The sequence below is a fragment of the Passer domesticus genome, chromosome 1 (genome assembly GCF_036417665.1).
Source record: "Passer domesticus isolate bPasDom1 chromosome 1, bPasDom1.hap1, whole genome shotgun sequence".
Lineage (NCBI taxonomy): Eukaryota > Metazoa > Chordata > Aves > Passeriformes > Passeridae > Passer > Passer domesticus.
Window position 1 is genome coordinate 160234536 of NC_087474.1, and position 22008 is coordinate 160256543.

General features: G+C 48.3%; 1 protein-coding gene across 7 annotated transcripts in view; it reads right to left on the reverse strand.

The window, feature by feature from the left end:
- Positions 1-847: 847 nt before the first annotated feature.
- TOP1MT (DNA topoisomerase I mitochondrial) overlaps positions 848-22008 on the reverse strand; it is a 350131-nt gene continuing 328970 nt past the window's right edge. For 2 of the 7 annotated variants that reach the window (XM_064399335.1, XM_064399327.1), the window contains exons 2-20: positions 18307-18391; positions 18108-18187; positions 17558-17651; positions 15429-15487; positions 13346-13418; positions 12260-13221; positions 10254-10369; positions 8902-9023; positions 8267-8389; positions 7749-7936; positions 6829-6973; positions 5942-6085; positions 5264-5449; positions 4716-4784; positions 3482-3596; positions 2897-3024; positions 2122-2216; positions 1435-1584; positions 848-1245 (exon numbers count right to left, since the gene is read on the reverse strand). In XM_064399335.1, the coding sequence (XP_064255405.1) occupies positions 1143-1245; positions 1435-1584; positions 2122-2216; positions 2897-3024; positions 3482-3596; positions 4716-4784; positions 5264-5449; positions 5942-6085; positions 6829-6973; positions 7749-7936; positions 8267-8389; positions 8902-9023; positions 10254-10369; positions 12260-12936 (2361 nt within the window). In that variant the 5' untranslated portion in view covers positions 12937-13221; positions 13346-13418; positions 15429-15487; ... (1 more) ...; positions 18108-18187; positions 18307-18391 and the 3' untranslated portion in view covers positions 848-1142. Of the gene's footprint in view, positions 1342-1434; positions 1585-2121; positions 2217-2896; positions 3025-3481; positions 3597-4715; positions 4785-5263; positions 5450-5941; positions 6086-6828; positions 6974-7748; positions 7937-8266; positions 8390-8901; positions 9024-10253; positions 10370-12259; positions 13222-13345; positions 13419-15428; positions 15488-17557; positions 17652-18107; positions 18188-18306; positions 18392-18616; positions 18715-19263; positions 19419-19612; positions 19761-21323; positions 21402-21685; positions 21839-22008 lie in introns of those variants that run through there. The other 5 variants (XM_064399310.1, XM_064399285.1, XM_064399318.1 and 2 more) reach the window with 5 other exon arrangements.

Sequence of the window (22008 nt, forward strand, 5' to 3'; positions counted from 1 at the left end):
ACCAGCCCTGAGGTGCAAGAAGGTTTTGCTGCCAATGCAACAGTTTGTTCACACCTGGGATTTGCTGGGATGTGGGAATTCTGCCAGGAATGTGCCGATACTGCCTTTTTTGGGGATGTGGAAAGCAGCCCATTAAGCAGCAAACACAACCAGTTTATGCTGTTGATTCCTGCCTGCTCCATTCCCAGCTGGAGTGGGAAGGATGATGCCAAAGGAGTCATCCCAACACAAGAACAACTCCAGGAATATTGGTCCCACTCCCCACCACTCATCCCCCAGAGCCTGGCCCAGCATTACCCTATTTCCTAGGAAATTCCCCATTTCCTAAACCTCTGTCTGGACAGAGCAATCCTGCTCTGGATACAGGAGCTGAGCCAGAGCCAAGTGAAGAAAATGAAGAAATAAACACGGCCCCAAGTGAGATGTGTTCTCCCAGACAAAACTTTAACCACATGGGGGTGCTTAAAATGCACTTTGTTCATGGCCAAGGTGAATTTTAACCCCCTGCAATGTGAAACTGCTTTTAAATCCAACATCTTCCCTTCTACCTTCTCCTGACATGACATAAATTGCCTCCCATGGTTTTTCCATTTAATATCCCTGCAATTGCACAACTTTCTCCCCTCCTGGAGGTGGAAGAGCACAAAGAGAAATTCTGTGAATTCTGTGAAATGTAAAACCTTGAGATTTTTTGCTTTGCCCCCAGTGCATCCCTAACCCAAATCTGGGTTAAATATTGCAGTTCCTGTTTCCCTGCTGTCATCACCCCATGTTTCCCCATCCATCCCACTCAGTCTGGAAAGGGCAGCACAGCTCCACTACACCAAGGAGACAGCATGAGACCTGATTTTGTTGATCAGCACAATTAAGGCTCTTTTTTAATCTCCTTCCAGGACTCCAGAGGAAGAAAAGATCCCAAGTACTTGGCAACTCTGAAGAGGAATTAAGAGTTCCCAAAGTCCGAAATCCCAATCAGCAATACCTGCTTCAACTGGAAATCCAGGTGCTTGCTTTTCCATACAACAAAAAAAGGCACCAAACTCAGACAACCCTCAACCGCCAGCAGCAGCGAATTAAAAAAAAAAGGCTTCCCAACAGCACCAAATGAGCAGGATTTGGGATTTCACATGGAGGGCACTGGCTCAGAATTCAAAGTCCTCTCCAGTCATGTCGATGGCCCAGGCAAACTTCTCCCTCTGGGTCTTGTTGTAGATCCTCTCGATGGGAATCCCGAATTTCTTGCACCTGTGCAGACCACAAGATCACAATTACCCAGCAGTTTTCCTCTCCACTGGATCCCTGGAAGTCTCCAAGGCCAGGCTGGATGGGGCTTGGAGCAACCTGGAACAGTGGAGGTGTCTGCCCATTGAACACCAGAAATGTTAAGGTCCTTTCCAACCCAAAACATTCCATGATTTCACACCCAAGACGTACCAAGCCACGGTAATCCTGGGATCCAGGTAATTCAGCTTGGATGTGCCCAGGGCTATTTGCTTGTTCTCCTCCTTGTCCGTGGCCTGGATGTTCATCCTGGCCAACTGCTCCTCCAGCCTCTTCAACAGCTTCTTCTTCTTCTCCACGTTGCTGAGGGCAGAGAAGGAACAACACAGAATGTCCCAAAGCCCAGAAATTCTCTGGAATGGCAGAGCCAAAGGCACCATTCAGCACTAACCTACTTCTCAAGAGTTTGGATCTGGTGAGATGCTTTTTTAGTATTAAAAATTAACAATTAAAAAAAAAAAATTCCACCACCAAAGGTGGGCAAACAAAATCCAGCATCCTGGAATGGGAGGTTTAAATGGGATATTGGAAAAAAAAAAATTATTGGGCAGGGAGTGAGACCCTGGAATGGATTTCCCAGAGAAGCTGCAGCTGCTCCATCCTTGGAAGTGTCCAAACCAGGTTGGACACAGAGCTTGGAACAACCTGGGAGAGTGGGAGGTATCCCTGAAGGGAACCATCCACAAGATCTTAACCATCTTCCAAACTTCCATGGGACAAGAAGGACCCAATCCCAAACATGGGCATTTCTGTTCTGATGGGATGTTGGGAGACATCAGCCCCATCCATGGGCCCTCTGGATGCCTCTTCAAGAGAGGATTCCAAGGAAAAGCCACTCACCCTTCTGCTTTGGCATCTTTTGTGTCCTTAAACTCGTCTTCAGCTTTTTTCACTTCTTCCTGGGCTTCCTCCACTTGTTTCTTCTTGGCGTCAATCTGTGAAGGTGAAAAAAATCAGACAACAATTCCAACCTCCCTGAAGGTTTCGGCTTCCTCCCTCTTTTCCTTCACACACCATTCCTCAATTCCTTACCAACCCTACTTCCCAATTTGTCCCTGCAGCATTTTCTGGGCTCAAGCATTTTTTAGCATCTTCTAAAATATCATCCCAGCCCAGATGCCACAAACACCTGGAGCTCCTAAATCTGTCCATCTTCTGCACCTGCCTGAGACTGAGGGACTTGTGACAGCATCAGAGCGCTCAGAAAAGTCCCAGCCCTTCAGTGGGGTGTGAGCAAAAACTGAGGACAATTAAAAGTGGTAATTTAAAGTATTTTCAAGCTGATTCTCCTGCAAAAAGACAGGAAAGCCACTTTTCCTGATCTCAATCCAACTGGGCCAGAGATGACATCACAAAAGGCCCCCAGCTTGGTTTGAAGACAGAGTGATGAAAAATGCCCCAAACCCATAAAAACTCACCCAAATTCTGTGCCAAGTTGCTTTCCCCAGCATCTGAGGTCACCACATCCCTCTCCACCCCTGGCTTGCAATCCACTACTCCCAGGACATTCCCTGATGCTCTTGACCAAGCGGATTCCTTCAGGCATCAACCCCGCCCAAAAATAAAATTCAGAGGCCAAATTAGGTCTGGGATCTCTCAGCTGGGTCTGTCTCACCTTTTCCTGGAGGACTTGCATGGACCTGGCAAAGGTTTTTGGAATAGACCTCTGATGGTTGCAGAGGATGGCCACGGCCCTGTTGGCTCGGTTGTAGGACAGGAGCTTTCCTGCAATGTTGTCTTCAGCTGGAAAGAAATTAAAAGATCGCTCTGACTCCATTCCAGGAGTTGGGAAAAGCAGGGAATACAGCAGAAGGAAAGGCATACAGGTTGTTGTTGCATTCTCTCTCCAGGGAGAGCAATAATGGTTGTGGGAATTGGGGAAGGACAATTGAGCATCACAAATTGGTGCTGTGACTCATCCCTCACGTATCCAAGGAGGCAGAAATAGTGCAGCCAACCAGCAACACAAGGAAAAGAGGGAAAAACATTCCCATCCTGGCCAACAGTTAGTCAGAGTATCCCTGAGTTCACCACTTTCCACTCACCAACATCCCCGACTTGCTGCTCACCCTCATATGTCTCTCCCACCCCTCTGTGGAGCATTGCCTACCCAGGTGGGAGATGGGCATTTTTAGGGATCCCAAGGCAATGGATGGACATTCCTGAGCCTTTTGGTCCCACCAGAAGCCCTGGCACTCACGGTTGGTGAGGGCCTTGAGCTGCTCCTGCAGGGTGATGGAAGCATTGTAGGTCCTGAAGACTTTGGCTGTCAAACCATCCATGAGGTCCTGGAGGTGTTTGTTCAGGAAGGTTGTCTGGAGGAGGGAAAAACAGGGAAAAGTGTAGGGAAACTCACATTAGGAATTCTACTGGTAGGACAAGGAGGAACGGCTTCAAACTGACAAAGGGTTTGATGGGATATTGGGAAGGAATTCTTCCCTGTGAGGCTGGCGAGGCTCTGGAATGGAATTCCCACAGAAGCTGTGGCTGCTCCATCCTTGCAACTGTTCAAGGCCAGACAGGATGGAGCTTGGAGCAACCTGGGATAGTGGAAGGTGTCTCTACCCATGGCAGGGATTTAGACTTGACAGTCTTGAGGGTCCCTTCCTACCCAAACCATTCCATGATTCCACTAAGTAATAGGACAAGCAGAAGCTGGGACACATCCCTTTTTAGACCATCTTCTGCCTAAGCAATCAAAATTAGGCATTAACAAAAAGTTAAGTCCTGCAATTTGTAGAGGTACTTGCGGGGTCAGGTCATCAGCAACCCAAAACTGGCCTAAAATTCCACCTAAATCCACAAAAAATAATCTCTGCAAGTCAATAATTTCTGCCCACCTATATCCAAGAGGACACACTGGGGATGTGGTTTAGTGGTGGACCTGGCAGTGCTGGGTTAATGTTTGGATTTGATGATCTCAGAGATCTTTTCCAAACAATCATTCCTGACCTCACATCCAATATCATGTCCCTGTTCTACAGAGAACATGGAGCTGCTCATCCATCCCATATCCCATCCCAAGGAAGATGAGGGAGGAAGTATTTCCAGGAGGGAAGGCAGCACATCCCTCCAGCAACCTCTCCCACTTGTGTAGAGCCCTAATGAGGTGCAAAAGCATCAAAAAGCTGTAGTAATCCCCCAGAATGTGGAATTACCTTGCTAAAAAAAGCCTAAATGAGTAAGTTGGAGGAGGGAAGGAGCAGGAATTCAGCTCCTCAGCAGGGACACATGGAAGTGGAGATACTCCAGTGCAAAAAGAAGCTGAAAAACCTCACGGGGTGTTCAAACAGTGACACTGGTGTCCCCAGAGAGCAGAGAGGTAAAAAAAGGCAAAGGGATGACCACCAAAGGTGGCCAAGGGTGTCTTGGTTTGGCTTCTCCTCCTTCAGGGCCACCAGTACTGTTAGAAAAGCTTCCAGGTGACAACTCACATTGAGGTGGTCAAAGAGGTCATCGCTGGGGTCCTTGTTCTTCATGAACAGCTGCAGGTTCTTGAACACCTGAAGAGGGGGAAAGGACAGCCCTGGTCAGGGCCAAGGAATGAAGTGCTCCCAGACATCTCCCTCATCTCTCTCCTCCTCCAGAAGGACTCTGATTCACCCTTGTGTTGGCTCATCCCACCAAATTTCTCAACTTCAAGGTGCCACTGGCTGTTCCCCCCCATCTTTCCCATCTCCGACATTCCAGTTTCTCCACAAACACCATTAAAATCTTTTTTTCCCATGGACAAAGGAAAATTATTTAATATAAATAGAAATGTTTCCAGTCCTGATGCACACGAGCCAGCTGAAGGTGCTCCAGCAAGAGGTGGAACTTCTCCCTCCTGAAGCAGAACAACTTTGAAAGCTCTATCCCAAAATTTCTCCCATTCTCCCAGGTTAAAGCACATCTTGGTAACAGGTTTTGGATGGAAATTTGGGACTGATAAACATTGAGGGAACAGACAACCAAGCACTTCCTCTACTCCTGCCCCACTCACCGGCTTCTCCACGGACACTTTGTTGTAGTAACGGATGGAGTCTTTCCCGAGGAAGTCGAATTCCACCACGTGCTCCTGCCCATCCAGCTGGGGGTGCAGCTGGATGTGCTCCACGCGCAGGGAGCAGCAGCCGACCGTGTCCGCAGTCTCCCCTTCCTCCTTCTCATTCCCAGCTCGCAGGGCCAGCTGGAAAGAAAATAAGGAGTCATCCATCCCGTGCCATTCCACCTCAATTCCCCTTTGCCAGGTTGTTAAAGTGGATCGGGACTAGAGGAGATGGATCCTCTCCATCTATAGATTCATAGAATGATTTGGAAGGGATCTTCAGGATCATCAAATTCCAACCCCCTGCTATGGGCAGGGACACCTTCCACTAGGGAAAATTTTCATTTTCCACACCTCTGGAAATATTTAAATCCAGGCTGGATGGGGCTTGGAGCCACCTGGCCAAGTGGAAGGTGTCCCTTTCCACGGCAGGGTGTTCAAATGAGATGATCTTGAAGGTCCCAGCACACCAAACCATTCCAGGATTCATAATAATCATCCCCAGATTCCTCATGCGGAGCCACCCTGGGTGGCAGACCCAGCAAACACCAAAAACTACATGGTGGGGTGGATCAGGGAAGTGAATTCCCAACTTCCACGTGGATGGAGGACCTGGGGTGAGGCTGTGGATACCTTATCAATGAAGTAGAGGGCCACTGCTCTTTGCCGCTTCTTTATCTCCTTGGATTTCCAGTCCTTCCTGTACTGAGCCCGGATTGTGTGGACAACATCCTTTAGGCGCCGAGCTACCTCATATTTCTGCCAATCCTTTTCCCCCTGGAATGGGAAACCAGGATATTTTCCATTCCATGCCCCATCTTTATTCCACCCCTACCAGTCAAATCCTGCTCTAGAAACACCTCCAGCACCTAAATCCTGCTCTTTCTTGGGAAAAACTCCTGAAGGGAATAAACTGGAAAAGAAACGGCTCATCCAGGGTTTCTGTGCCCTCTGCTGGCCGTGCTGGATCTGGATCCTGGCCAAATCAGAGTGTTCTTCACCAGTCGGAGCACAGCAAGGACCAAGTGGTCAAACCACGGCCAAAGGTGGCTCCTTGGGCACCAAAGTCCACCAAAATGTGGACTGACACAGCATTTGCTCAGTTGTGTCCACCTGGGCAGCATTCCCACTTTCCCTGAGCCCTCGGAAACAGCCTTAAATCCCCTTTCTCTTCCCACAGAGTTCAATCCCATCTCTTCCTACCCTCCACTTCCTGGTATAAATTAACCCAACTCTGGTCCCTGTGGATCTTCTTAGCCCCTGTGGATCCTTTCAGCCCCCATCTGGCTCCCAACAGCCTTCCCTGGACACACATGAGCAACGTGGCACCAGGATCACTCTGCCAGGAGCAACCCATTCCTTGGAATAAGTTTGATGCTTCACAATCATGTGCCCGTTCCCTCATTTTGTTTATCCACTTTTAAGAGAAGGGCAAGAAAGAAACAAAAATAATTTTTTTGATACTCCACATCCTGGCTTTCCCAGATTTTTTTTCACCTGACCAAGGGCATTATTCCCACCTTCAGCTTGGAGCTGGGATTCAGCATGATGTACTTCAAGGTGTTCTGGATGTTCTCTGTCCACGAGGCCAGCCAGGTGACCGTGTTGTCAAAGCGCACCTCCTTCCACTTGTGACCTTCTGGGGGCTCAGGAATCTTGGAATCCCTGTGGGAAGAGCAGGATTAGAGCCCTCAGACCACGAAGAATGAAGTTTCCAGTGAGCCAAAGATTGAGAAAACACGGAATCCACCTAGAATTACTCCACAACATGGAATCATTGAAGTTGGAAAACTCCTCCAAGACCGAATCCAATCATGAACCAGTGCTGCCAGGAGTGCCAAACCATGTCCCCAAGTGCCACATCTACACAGTTTTCACACCCCTGCAGGGCTGGTGACTCCACCACTGCCCTCGACAGCCCCTTCCAGTCCTTGACAACCCTTTATGTGGAGAAGTTTTCCCTAATATCCAACCTAAACCTCCTCTCCCACAACTTGAGGACATTTCCTCTTCTTCTATCTTTTTCTCTTTTTTTTTTTTTTTTCTGGAAGAAGAAACCAAGCCCTATGTGGCTCCACCCTCCTGTCAGGGAGTTTTAGAAGGTCCCCCCCAGCCTCCTTTTCTCCAGGCTGAGCCCCTCCAGCTCTCTCAGCTGCTCCTGGTGCTCCAGACCCTTCCAAAAATCAGGTATTTATAACTTGGATGCTGGGAACAACAGGAAAACTTGCTAGACTGGTAGGGAATTACATGAATCAAGGTCTTCAAATGGGTGGCGAAGACCACTCCAGCTCACTTAACTCAGATGGAAAAACACTCTCAGGATGTGGAAAACAGGGATTTTAGAAGATGGAAAGACCCCAGCTCTGGGCAGAGGAAGTGCCCAGTTCCCCCCAGTCCCAAAGGAAGCCCCAGGAGCTCAGCACTTCCAAGGACAACCCACTTGCTGCAGTTGATGATGACATCTTCTGGCATGATCCTCTTCTTCAGCATCCCCATTTTGGGGTGCTCCCCACGGCCACGGAAGAGCCCTGGAGGTTCAGTTTTGAAGTTGCCAATCTTCTCCCGGTGCCCATCCAGGATGCAGTATCCATATTCCTCCTGGATCTTATCCGCCTCCTCCTTCAGCTTCTGAAAGCAGGACACCACCAAAAAAAAAAATCAGAATGGTTTGGATTGGAAAGGATCTTTAACATTCCAACCAAGAAGCCAAAGTGCCGTCATTCCCTTGGCAAAGTCCACAATCCTACGGAGAGGGAAGGACCCCAAAACATGATCCAAGGATGACTGGCGCCTGCAAAGCCATGGAATGTGCAGATCTGCACAATAAAATTCAGGAAGAGGGGGGTGATGGCCATGGAGACAGCTGGATTAAAGAAGTCCAAGCTCAGAGCACAACACCAGGAAAACAACAACAAACAGACAAAATTCCCAAAACCTGTCATAGGAACCAGTCCTCACCTGCTTCTCCTCCTTGGGAAGCGCTTTCCGGGCCTCATTTTTGTCCACAAAATATTTGTGGATCTCCCCGAAGTCACATTTGTCCAGGTCCTTGATTATCTCTTGCTCCTCTGAGGTCATTTCCTAGGAAAGAGATGAGAGGGGCTGGGAAAAGCCAGGAGGCAAAACTAATTCCACATGGAGCTGCTGCTTGTACCTGTCCTTGGAAAAGGGAATAGAGATCCATTCTTTGAAAAAAAGACAGCCAGTTTTGGGGTGGAAGAACCTAATATGGAAAAAAAAGTCCCCAGCACAACTGCAAGGACAGCACCAAATCAATCTGGGAGGTGTAAACATTGCCTAGAAAGAGTTTGGGGTTGTTTTGGGATCAAAGGTCATTCCTTTATTCCTTTGGTGTCCCAAACTGATTTTGGAGCTGTTTGCAAGATCCACCACCTGTACCCATCACTAAAACTCAAAGGGAGCACAGAAAGCAAATCCCAGCCTAAACCCACAAAAAAACCCACGGAAATAAATCAGGATTTAGACCTGATAATTATAAATAAGGAACAAATTCCCCCATTCCCTCCATCCCACACCAAAGCCTGGGGCTGATGGGTTTGATGGATATTAAGGAGCCCTCCCAGGGAAGGTACCTTCCTCCAGTCATGGAAGAAGTTGTTCTGGAAGGTTTCCTTGGTGGTATACTCGTGATCCAACATTTTGGCATAAAATGTGGCAATTTCCTCCGTGGCCAGGCTCAGCTTCAATGGTTTTCCTGGGAAAAAAGAGGCAGGAACACCTTCCTCTAGACCAGGCTGCTCCAAGCCCTGTCCAGCCTGGAAGACTTCCAGGGATGGGGCAGCCATAGCTTCTCTGGGCAGAATCTTGGATTATTTCTTAGATTTTCTAAGGATCTCGAATAATTTCTTGGAGGCAAAGCCACCATCGCCTCCTGAGCTCTTTGGCTGGAGAAATACAACAAAACCAAGGAATATCTTGGTTCATCCTAGGAATTACCTGGAAATATTTTTTTTTAGGAAAAAGTCCTCTGGAGATGTCCAGGGAATGGTTGATTCCTACTCGAATAACTGGTTTTTGGGATTTTTGGACTGAAGGGAATGGAGCCCTGGAGCAGCCCCTTGACAACCCCCGAACAAGAGCTCATCCATGGGCCTTTCCTACTTGAGGTTGTTCCTGTCCACACTTTTCCATCCAGGAACGGTGACATTTTTTAGGAAAAAAGTCAACATCAAAGATCCCAAATTCCAAAGCCGCCAGCCCAGATCCACAACACCTCAAAGATCACAGAGAAGCTCCAAACTCTGTTCAAGGCTCCTCCTCATGGAGCCAAAATCCCTGACAGCCCCATGGATGTCCCAGCAGTTCCCACTGGTGCTGCCAGGCACTTCCTTTTCCCAAAGTGGCATTTTTCCTACTGCAAAAAAAAGTATGGGAAGGCCCGGGGAATTGAGGAACACCAAGGGAATGTGATCCCTTTCCATCTCCAGCATCCCTTGGCTGACCCCCAATGTCCTTATTTCCCCCTCCCTTTGGTCCATCAGAAATGAGTTCAGGGATGAACTGAGAGCAGGGAATGGCAGGAAACCCAGTGGGAATGTCAGGAAAACACGGAGGCAGCAAAGGCCTGGCTCTGTCCTGCCAGTGGCACCCTGAGTTGCTCTAAGGTGATGTGAGGTGGCCCTTGGGACATCAGAAACTTGGAGAAGCCCAGCCAAACCCTTGGATCTGTCAGTCCCTGAGGCCATGGATCAGTAAAATCCCATTTTTCCAGCTCATGGGAAAACATGGATGAGCTGACAAAGCCCAAACCCAACATGCAGCTTAATGATTAAAAACGGCAATTAGTTTTAGCTCGCCAAAAACCCCTGTAACTCCAACCATGTGCAAGATCCTCCAGCTTGAAGCCATGGCTTTTCCAATGGGATATTCATCTTCCCTAAGGAGAGGACACCACCCCAAGCCCCAGGTCCCATCACAGCTGTACCATCGTAATAAAACTGCACATCCTTGGGCAGGGGCTCGTAGGGGGGCACAAAGTAGGGCCCTCGGTGCTCCAGCTGCATCCACTTGACTCCATCTTCCTTCTTCTCCTCTTCCCACCTGGAACAGACACACAGGAGTCCATGAGAATATCCCAAATCTGGCATCTGGCACCTTCTTCCAAGGTCAAACTGGGAGAATGCTTGGACCAGTGACAGCTGGCGCAAACTCCAGGTGAAATCCCATCTTCTCTGCTGCTGCCTCAGTTTCCCTGTTCTTTAAAACAAGGAAAACTGGAATGGAATCCATGAAATTGAGGTGTGTTGACTCACAGGTGGAGGAACTCAGGGGGAGAGTGAAGAGATCCTAAAAGCCACCTCATTCCAACTTCTTTCCATGTGCAGGCACACCTTCCACTAATCCAGTTTGCTCCAAACCCCACCCAATCCAAGGAATGCTTCCAGGGATGGGGCAGCCAGGGCTTCCCTCTGAAACCTATGCCTCATAAATATTTATAACTTTGATTTTTACGTGAATAAGATCTTAAGGAACCTTTCCCCCTGCCGAAGTAAATGGGATTTTAAAGCCACTACAAGTTTTGACTGTGAGGATTTAAAAAACAGCAACAAAAATTACGGTAAAATTAAATTTTTAAAAAAAAGTAAAAAAATCCAACCGGAAAAGCAGGAGCAGGACTCTAAAAAGAGGGATAAAACCAGGGGTTAGGGTCAGAGGAAAAGCACTGGTGACAGCAGGGAACAGACAGGGATCTGTGTCCCACAGCCAGGCTGGCACTGGCCCCTTAATCCCAGCATCTCCAGGAAAAGAAAAGCCAAGGATTTCTGGGAAAACAACAAGATTCTACACAGAGAAAACAAAATTCCTGTTTCTCACTCAGCAGTGCCCCAGAAGTTATTTGTGATTTTTTTTTTCCCTCCCCATGGGAAGCAGAGTGGAATAAATCCATGGTATTCAAAGGTGCATTTTGCCATAAAAACAGAGGAAACCAAACAGTCGAGGAAAATCAACAAACTCCAGGAATTTGGGCTGAAAGCATCGGAGAAAGGCAGCATCAGGATCATTCTGTGATAATCTCTCTTCCCAAAATTCTGGGATCCCAAATCCCTGCAGAGCATCCCCAACACTCACCTTGCACGGCCCCCCCAAGCCCATGGAGGGTGACACTTGGACACTTGGGAATGTCCTCATGGGAAATGTAGTTGTGGACAATTTTCTGGGATTGGATTCCCAGATACCGGCTGGGATCCAGTCATTCCAAACAAGGCATCAATTAGGAAGAAAAAAAATTATAAAATCCCACTTTTCACATCACCCTGGATCCTTCAAGAGCCACCTCAAAGCTCCAGGTATCCATGGATAACCCTGTCTGGGACAACAGCTCCTCCCAGATCAGGGTTTGCACAGGCTCCCAAAAAGCATCCCAAAAATTCTCCTGCTGTCCCAGATCTTGGCGAGATCTGGGAGAGAGTGACACCAAGTGGCTGAAGTCGCACTTCCAAAAAATAATCCAGCATCCAGCAGCCACATTCCACATCCTTTCCTATAAAATACCTGCCTGGATCATCCCAAATCTGCTGGAAAAGGAAGTGGGGAACAAATTCAGACCCTCTACACCTCCCTGACAGAGGTGCTGCTGTCTTGGACTTTTATTATTATTATTATTGTTATTATTATTGTTATTGTTATTATTGTTATTTCCTTCCAGTAATTATGAGCTTCTCCCTTCCCAGGATAGGCACCAGGAAAATCACTGGAGGAGAAATAAATATTACAAATCAATTTTGAAGTAAAAATAATTATGATGCAAATCCTGCTGTGCATTCAGGACCTTCTCTGATCTCTCACCCATTTCCAAGAGTGGCGAGTTCAAGGCTCAAGGGAATACAGGAAAATAGCCAAAACATAGGAATCTTCACTGTTTTGCCCCACAAAATAAAATTAAAATCCCAGACGCAGGGTTAAACCTGCCAAAGGCATGCTGGAATTTACCATTTCCATTTGTTTTCTGCCTCTTTTTCTTCCTTCTGTTTCTTAGTCTTTCTTTTGTTCTTTTCTTCCTCTTTCTTTTCTTCTCCTTCCTTAGATTTCCTTTTCCCAGTCTTCCCTGGGGTTTCTTCCTCTTCAATCTTTTTCTCCATCTCTTTTGTTTCCCCCTCAAGCTTCTTTTTTTTCCTCTTTTTCTCTTTCCCTAGAATATCTCCCTTCCCCTCATCCTTGTCCTCCTTCACCTGCTGCCCCATCCCTGCACTCCTAGTCTCTCCCAATCCTTCCTCCCCTTTCTTATCCACCTCTTCCTCCTCCTTTACTCCTTTTCCATCTCCACTTCCCTTTCCCTCCCTTTCCTCCTCCTCCTCACCTCCCACTCCTTTCTCTCTCTCCTCATCTTTCTCCACCTCCTGCTCCTTTTCCAGCAATTTTTCCTTCTTCATTTTCCTCTTCCCCACCTTTTCCACCCCCTTCACTTTCCCCCTGCTGTGCTTCTTTGCTTTCCCCTTCTCCCGCTTTTTTTTCCCATCATCCCATCCCTGGCTGCTGTTGCTTCTCTGTTTTTTGGCTCTTCCCTGTCCTCCTTCCCAATTCCTGCCTTCATCTCCCTCTTCTTCCTCAATCCCATCCATCAAATACTCAAATTTATCCTTCCTCCCTCTCTTTCTCTTTAGTCTCATTTCTTGCTTATTTTCCTCCTGTTTCTTCCCTCCTTTTCTCTTCTTTTCCTGCTTGTTTTCCTCATGTTTTTTCCCTCTTTTTCTCTCCAATCCCTTTTCCTGCTTATTTTCCTCCTGTTTCTTCCCCCTTTTTGTTTCTGGGGCTTGGGAATCCTCTTCCTGCTGTGGGAGAGGGGGATCCAGCTCCTTCTCCTCACTCTCCCTGACAGCTGTGAGCTCCACATCCCACTCCAAAGGATCTCCAGAGGGGGATGCAACCCCACCAGCAACACTTTCACTTGGGACCTGTGGGAAGCAGGAATAAAGGGAAGAGATGTTGGGAAAGGAGAGAGTTTATCCCAAATCCCAAGTGAATGGTGGAGGACGCAGGATCAGGTCCAGGGGGTGACATTCCCCCCAGTTTTCCTACCCCAATTCCACTCTGGGTGTCCAAGAGTTCCTCTCCCACTGCAGGTCCTGTTCTCTGGGATTTGTCCTGGGACCTACAACGACATCACAGCCAATCCTCACCACCAGCATTCCCCTATTCCATCCCAAATTAGGGAATTGCTCCCTCATTTCCCTCCAACCACGACAGCACCATGGATGGAGATATCCCAAGGCAGCAGGGAATGACCCCAAGCTGGATTTTATGGGATGAGGAAGCTCAAAGGAGCAGAACCACAAGGTCTCCAGACAAAACAGGGGAGATCCTAAGGAAATATTCCCAGAGAAACCTCAGGGGGAAAGGTTTGGCAGTACCAATAGCACAAAGAAAGGGATCAGGCCAATCATGGGCACACTGGAAAAGGAGACAGATGGGACACAATTCCTGGGACAGTGGAGATGATTCCAGTGGGGAATGGGCAGGGAAGGAGCCTCATCAATACAACAGGACAAGGAGTGTCCAGATCCATGATTTCCACCATCCATATGGGTGAGGAATCCAGGAGTGCTTCCCTGCTCAGCAGAAGAGCTCAGGTGAATTTTTGGGAATTCTGTGGGATTTGCAACCCTCATAAAGCACCAACCTGCCCCTATAATTTCTCCCAAGGCTTCTTAGAGCTAGGCAGGGAGTTGTGAGTCTTCAAGGCGTTCATATTCCAAAAAAATCAAATAAAATAAGAATGAGCAAACAGCAGCAGAGCCTAAACCAAGCTTTTGGCTCCTAGGCTGAGCCTAAAGCTCCAAAGAGTGGATTTAGGTGAGATATTAGGAAAAAATTCCTCACTGAAAGGGTGGTCAAGCACTGGAAGAAGCTGTCCAGGTGGGATCACCATCCATTGAAGTGTTCCAAAACCCTGTGGATGTGGTGCTTTGGGACATGGTTTAGTGGTGATCTTGGATATTTTTCCCAACCCTCAGAATTCCATGAGTTTAATGTTGAGGTAATGGTGTCCCTTTCCCACAGGGAAACCTGGGGCTTTCCCTTCTGGGTCATTGTCACCTCCCAGACAAATCCTCTGGTCCATCCTAGCTAAGCCCGGAGCTAAGCTCAAGCCACAGATTTTTCCCTGCTTCAGATCCATTCCCTGCTTTTTTCAGCTCCTGGATCCTGCAGCAGGATCCCTTAGGAAGTACAGCCAGTGGCCCTGATCCTTCCCAAAAAAGAGTTGGAAATCCAGTTTTCTCCTCCCAAGCAGGACAATGATCACTCTTCCTGGACTTCCAAATAGAGAAAAGTCACAATTCCTGTTTTTAGCCAAAATACGCCAAAATTTATGCAACAGAAAGCGTGAATTTTGGCCCCTTTCCATAAATTAATCTAGGCAGATAATTAATTACCAGGCTGTGGGGCATCAAAGCAAGGAAAACCTTCGAACTGGCTTGGGATGGAAACAAGTTCAAAAAAAAAAAAAAAAAAACACCAACAAAAAACCAACCAAAAACCAGAAGCCAGATTCTTTTTCCTCACTGTTACACAATCCCAGTAAGCTCCTTAGGGAAAATCATCCTGCAAAACATGCTCAGCCCCTCCAATCCCATTGGCAGGGAGCAGATCCATGAGTCAGAAGGCAAAATTCCAGCACCTTTCGGGATCAGCTCCTTCCTCCAAAGGTTTTATTAGAGGCCTCTCACTGGGAATTTTTAAGAGGCAGAGAGGATTAACCAGCTTTAGGAACTCTGCTTCCTATCTCTGCCAAGATCTAGAGGGAAAGAACAGCCAGGATTTGGGAGGGTGGTTGTTCCTACCAGGACTTTCCCCAAATTTATGTAGGAATGTGCACCTGAGCAATCACACCCTGCTGACCGGGGAGGGTGGATGGGGCTGGAACTTCCCTCTCTACCCTCAGATCCCAGGACTGAGCCTCAAATTCCACTTGGGATTGGTTTTGGAAAGCTTTGAAGTCATTGAAAACACCGGGATGTGGAGAAGCTGCTCTGGGAAGGCACCAGCAATCCAGGAGGGAAAACCAGGATTGTGCAGCTCCACAGAGAAGAGAAGAAAAAGGACAAAATTCCAGTTGCCTGGAAGAAAATCCAAAGAAAATCCAAAAAATGACCCAACTCACCTGGAAGAGCCTTCCAGCCCCACTGCTGGCCCTTCAGGGGAGGTTGCTTTGGTTTCGTCCTAGAAAATATCAGGGATTTGGGAAAGGTTCCTTGGCACAGGTACCCCAAAGCAGCATCACCCCCAAACCAGCACTTTTCCCTCCCTCAGCCCCCTTGGCTGGAATCCAGGAACCCAAAATACCAGGCTTTCCCAGGTTTTGAGGTTTTATGGCATCAGGAAATCCCTGGTTTCCTTCCAACAGCAAAATAAAGGAATTTTACGGATAAAGACAGGAAAACTCCCAGCCCTCCTCAACCACCTGCTCATTGGAAGCACTGCTGGGAGAGCAGTGCAGGGAACAGAAGGGATGGGAGGGCTCCAAAATAAAGATGGATCAAATTCCAGGTGCTTGGAAGATGAAGTCACCCTTGCAGCAGATGGCAAGAGGGAAAGAGAGGTGGGGAGCAAAGCCACAGGGTGGGAAATACAATAAGGATGAGCAGAAAGCAAGGAAAAAGAAAAAAAAAATACAGAAAATAGGGATAGGAGCTAAAAGGAAATGAGCTCAGAGGGGACACAAACAGATCCTTAAAACCTGACTCCTGGAGGCCACTAAAAGTCCTAAAGAAAGGAAAAAAAAATATAAAGTATATAGAAAATGGGGATAGCAGCTTAAAGAAAATGAGCTCAGAGGAGACACAAAGGGATCCCTAAAATCTGACCCATGGAGGCCACCAGAAATCCTGAAGAAAAAAAAAAACCAAAAAAAACAAACTTCAAAATACAGGGAAAATGGGGACCTATAAGAAAATTTTCAAAAGCTAAAACAGCTCAGAGGGGACACAGAGCCCTAAATCGTGACCCATGAAGGCCACTAGAAATCTTGGAGAACAGAAAAAAACCCGTCAAAATATAGGGAAAGTGGGGACCTAAAAGAAAATGAGCTCAGAGGGGATACAGAGCCCTAAAATGTGACTCATGGAGGCCACCAAATCCTGGAGAATGGAAAAAAAAGTCAAAATATAAATGGGGACCTAAAAGAAACCGAGCTTGTAGAGGACACAGAGCCCTAAATTCTGTCCCTTGGAGGCCACCAGAAGTTCCATCCTGCTGTTTTTACACTTGTTTTCCAAGCTGGAACCATCTTCTCCTGCTCCTGACAACACAAGGCATCCCAAAACTCATCCCAACCTCATCCAGGGCTTGCCAAGCACTGAGATTCTCACTCTAAATCCCAACTTCCCCAAGTTTCTCTTCCCAAGGCTTTCAAGGGAAGCCAAAACCACACAGGGATTTCTCCTGAAAGCTGCTGGGTGAACTCATTAAGGGGAAAATAAAACCCTGAGTTAATTACAGGTTGGTTAGGTCCACATAAACTTTCATTCCCTGGGAACACGCCTGCTCTCGGATTCACAATCCTTCAGAAAGCCTGCTGGGAAATTCAGGAAGAGCCATGACCTTCCACAGTCATTCCTGCCTGCAAATGCCTGGTGGTTGTACTGGGAATGCCAGGAACACCCAGGACTACAGGCACCCTTGGGGGGTTTCAAGGCTGCTCCTTGAATTTGATCCATCCAGGAGAGTTTGGGGACATTTTGGGATCCTGTTTGTGAGAGGGATGGAAAGAAGGAAAAAGGAAAAGCATCTCTGCTGGGTTTACACACCAAGAGGATAAATTAACACAGGAAAAGCAAAATATAGCGAGGATTTGCTGGTATTTGTGCTCCCCAGCACCAGGAAAGGATCATGGAATGGTTTGGGTTGGAAAGAATCTTAAGAATCTAATTTCACCACCGCCTTCCACAATCCCAGGTTGCTGCGAGCCACATCCAACCTGGCCTTGGACACTTCCAGGGGGGCACGAACAAGGAAAGCACTGAAAACCAAATTCCTGAGGAAGAGATTCCCAATCCCAACCTCCTGCTTAGGAAGTGAGTCACCCACATCCTGGTGCTCCCCACTGGTGCCACCAAAATGTCATGTATTCAACCCCAAAAGCTGGAGATTTACTCCTTAATTTAATTCCAGATGCTCAAAAGCTCGTTCCAGGGGCTTGCACCAAACTACAAGACAGAACCCTCCCAATTCCCTTGGGAACAAACCACAGGAATGCTTCCCCAATCCTCCAGCACAGCGACCACCACGTACCGACCCCGGTGCAGCTCCCTCCTCAGCTTGGATCCCATTCCAGAGGCTCGAGCCAAGGCCTTTCCCATCTGCAGCCTCCTGCTTCAGGGAGCTTGTTGGCCAGAAATGGGAGAGAAGGGACACACACATATTTTAGGATCATGGAATGGTTTGGGTTGGAAGGAATCATGTTGTTCCAAGCTGCTTCCATGGGCAGGGACACCTTCCGCTATTCCAGGCTTTTCCACACTCCACCCAACTGGGCCTTGGACATTCTAGGGATGGGTCAGACACAGCTGCTTTGAGAAACACCTTCCAGGGGCTCACCACCCTCCCAGGGAAGAATTCCTTCCTAATATCCAGTCTAAACCTTCCATCCTTCAGCTTAAGGTGATTCCCCTTTTCCTGTCACTTCATTCCCTTTATTTTTCCCTACTTAAAACTCCTTTGGATAATCAAAGCAACACAAGGAAAGCAGAGCTGGACGAGGCATTCCCATGCACAACTCTGGGATAACCCAGATGGAAAAGCCCAGCCCTGCAGATCCCATCTCCATCCCAATCCCACCGACCTGGTGATGATGTTCTCCTGCAGCGGCTTTTCCTTGGCTTTTGATGGTTTCTTCTTCTTCTTCCCTTTTACCGCGGAAGGCTTTGCACCAGGACAAAGCAGGATCAGGGAAAAGGAAGTTTGTGCCACGGGTTTGATTCCCACAGAATTTCTGGGATAATTACAAGGGCCACCCCAAAGCACAGAGGGGGGTGTGGTACCTTCACTGTGCATTCCAGCTCCTTCTGCACCGGGAACACCTTTGGCTTGTCCTGCTCCCTTTCCAACTCATTCTTTCGCTTCCTGGGATAAGGAAGAATTGATCCCAATGAAACCATCCCCTTGGTGGTAACCACAAACCATGGCATGATGCCATACTTCCTAATACTTATGCCCAGCAACACCAAATATTGCTTCCCAAAAGGAATTCTGGAGGAATTTCTCTTCTTGAGCGTGAAATTCCCAGGAAAACCAGTGGGGTAACAAAGCTGGAGCTCCACAAAATTCCTTGCCGTGCTCCATGGTACCCACCTGCTGCTGCTCTTCACCTCACTGGCCTCTGACACCCCCATGGCTCCGTCATGCACAATTTCCTGGGAGTGCTAAGGCAGAGAATCCAAGGATGGTCACTGGAATGAGATGGAAACAGCACAGGGTTGGTGCCACCCCAGTTCTGCTCTCCAAGGAAACCCCAACAGCTCAGTCCCAAAGTTTGGAGCCCACAGGGTCAAGCTCAGCTTTAATGAGGACACATGTTGAAAAAAACTTAAGCTCAGCCCCTGAACTTCTGTTGGAGGTGGCAAAATAAATGGCAATAAAAGGAAAAACAGGAAATTCCCTAAATTAGTTTAGGAATTCACAGCTTCCACCACCACAATTAATAATAATTAAGCACAGCAGAGAAATGGGGTAAATTCAGATACTGAGTCCCCGCCACCACCTCTCCCCTCTCCTCTTCTCATGGAGCAGCCAGACTCTCCCAAATCCCTGTTTTCCCTAAAAACTCAAGAGGATGCAAGGAATACAGGTCATATTCCTGGTCCCCACCCATGAAAAACCTCCATGTTGAGGGAAAAAAAAACCCCAGGATTTCTCAAGTAGGTAAGTGAAAACCAATCTGAAACATCCTGAAAATTTTTTCTGGGAGTAGAAAACACTTGGAAAACTCCATATTTTACCAGGCTTTGCTGTGCCAGGAGCACTTGGAGCTGCAGTTGGGATGAAGTTCAGTTGGTACAGGAGAACATTCCCAATCCCAGCCAGCCTATCACCCACCTGCTTCCCTAAGGGAAGTCCCCCCTCTCCCAGGAAACTCCTTTAATGTCTCCCTCAGCCTGATTGGAGGCTCCCAGCCCAAGATGCACCCTGGGAAATGAAGTTTTAGCCCAAAAAACTGAATTTTGGGAATGTCCCTCAACCAGCAGCTCCTCAGCAAGGAGACTTGGGAAGCAGGGAAATACTTTGGACCACTCAGGTGGGAAATGGGGGAAAAAAATATGGATTTAAAAATAATCAGGAGAAACCTACTTGGCAGAAGACACTTCCTCTTCAATTACATAATTAAATTACTCCCCAAATCAATATTTTCTCAGCTGATTCTCATTCACCAGAGCTCCATGGTTAGATGTAAAAGGGTCTGGGCACAAAGCCCAGATCCCACTGGATCCTACAGCCCATAACCCTCATCCTGAAGCCCATCCCACTCCTCTCCAGCTCTTTTCACGGGATGAGCCCATTGCTTCCAATCTGCCCTTGAGGTCATCAAGAACCTCATCCCAGCTGAGCTTCCCAATGTCCTCATCCATCCCAAACCAGGTGTGAGCAGCACACCTGGGAGTTAGATGGGGAATAGGGATAATGGGCAAAAGCTTTCCCCAAATTAGGGGAGAAAAGAAGGATCCAGGGAGAGCTCAGAGCCCCTTTCCAGAGCCTAAAGGGGCTCCAGGAGAGCTGGAGAGGGACTTGGGACAAGGGATGGAGGGACAGGACACAGGGAATGGCTTTAAACAGGAAGAGGGTCAAATTAGACGGGATATTGGGAAGGAAATCTTGGCTGTGAGGGTGGTGAGGCCGTGGAATGGAATTCCCAGAGAAGTTGTGGCTGCCCCATCCCTGGAAGTGTCCAAGGCCTTGGATCAACCTGTTCTAGCGCAAGGTCTCCCTGCCCTCTGTACTGGATGACCTTTCAAGCCCATTCCAACCCAAACCATCCCCACAATTCCAGGAAAACTCAGGGATTTGGGTCAATAAAGGGCACTGCTCCATGTGGAATCCCCAGCCAGGACGGGGGACCCCAAATTCCCTTGGGAAGGCCCCGCCCGGTTCGCCGCTGGGAGCGGAAACCCCTGGAGGAAGGGCTGGAATCTGGGAAAGCCTCTTTGATCCCTGTTGCACCATCCCGGGGAAAAAAAACACATCCAAGCCACCTTTCTGGCTGGATGAGTGGAGGTTGTCCAGGGATGGGAGCCAGCCCCGGGGAAGGGAGCAGGGAAGGACAACTGCAAGCCGGGGCTTGTTCACCCTTGTCCGCCTCCTTCCAAGGACTTGGAGCTTGGGTTTGAATTTCTCCCATTTTTCCCTGGATTCCGTAGGATTTTCTCAACTTTCTCCGTGTCCACCATGGGAAAAGATGGGTTTTGCAGGGATTTGAGCTGGGAAAAACATGTCTTAGCCTGGAGCAGCTCCAGTTTGCTCCTCAATCCCACCTAAGAACAAGCTGGATAAATCCATTAAAAATTAAGCTGAGCTTTTTGTGCATTTTTATGGATTTTCCCCTTCATGGATGCTCTTTGCAATGGAAAATTGAACTGGAATTGGAATGGGAGCTCCACCCGGAGCTGTGCTCGGGAAAATTGGAGCACAAAGTGGGTTTGGCTCATCCTTGGGGAACACCAGAGTGGAATGGGATTTGGTGACACCACAGCAGCTCTTGAGAGATGTATCCATGAAATATTCCAGATTAATCATTAATTCCACTTTTCTACTACAGCTGTTCCTTTTGGATTGGAAAATCCTGGAGGGAGAGAAGCCCTTCACTGGAATCACACAGCCCTTGAAGCCCTGATGAGAAAAAATAACTGGGAAAGGTGGAAGTGGCTTAATAAATGCAATTATAAAACAAATCCACACCCTGTAAAATATTTAGTGTATCCCGGGCTAACATTTTCCACCCAATAAGCAGCCGGATCCTCATGGAATTCCCTGTGTCCCATGGATATGAATGGGGTTTATCACTCACTAATTTCATTGCGGCTCACGTAAAGACTCTTGTGGTCAGTGACAAAGGCTCAGAGCAGGAATACGGGGCAGGATTTGCCTGAAAAAAGGAATAAAGCGGATTTTATTTTATTTCTTCATTAATTTTTCGTTACATTTCATATTAAAGTATGGTTTATACAGGCAACAGTGCAAGGGCACAGCAGCCCAGATGTTGAGGAGAGGAGGGGGGGAGCCGGGGGGTGGAGGGGCAGAATGAGGGGGGGGGACCGCCCACATGTGGCCAGGGGCGAGAGGGAGGAGAGGAATAGCCCAGATGTGGCTGGGATGGGGTCTCCTGGTGGTAGGTGGGGTCACCCAGATGTGGCCGGGGTAGGAACATACAAGCACCCAGATGTGAGGCAGGGAGCGGGGACGGGCCCAGACGGGGCTGGAATGGGGGGACGTGGCCTGGCTGGAGTCGGGGGCCGTCCAGATGTGCCCGGGCCGGGGTCGGAGCCCCCCAGATGTGCAGCGGGAGGGGCGGCCCGAGTCCCGCCGCGCCTGTGGGCGGAGCCTGGAGCCCCGCCTTCCGTGACGTCACCCGCGTTCTAATTCCCACCGTTGCCACGGGCAACGGCCCCTCCGCTCCTCCCCCTCCACCTCCCTCTCCCAATTCTATTGGGCAGAACCGCTGTCCATCGAGGCCGCGCGGCGCTCTCATTGGT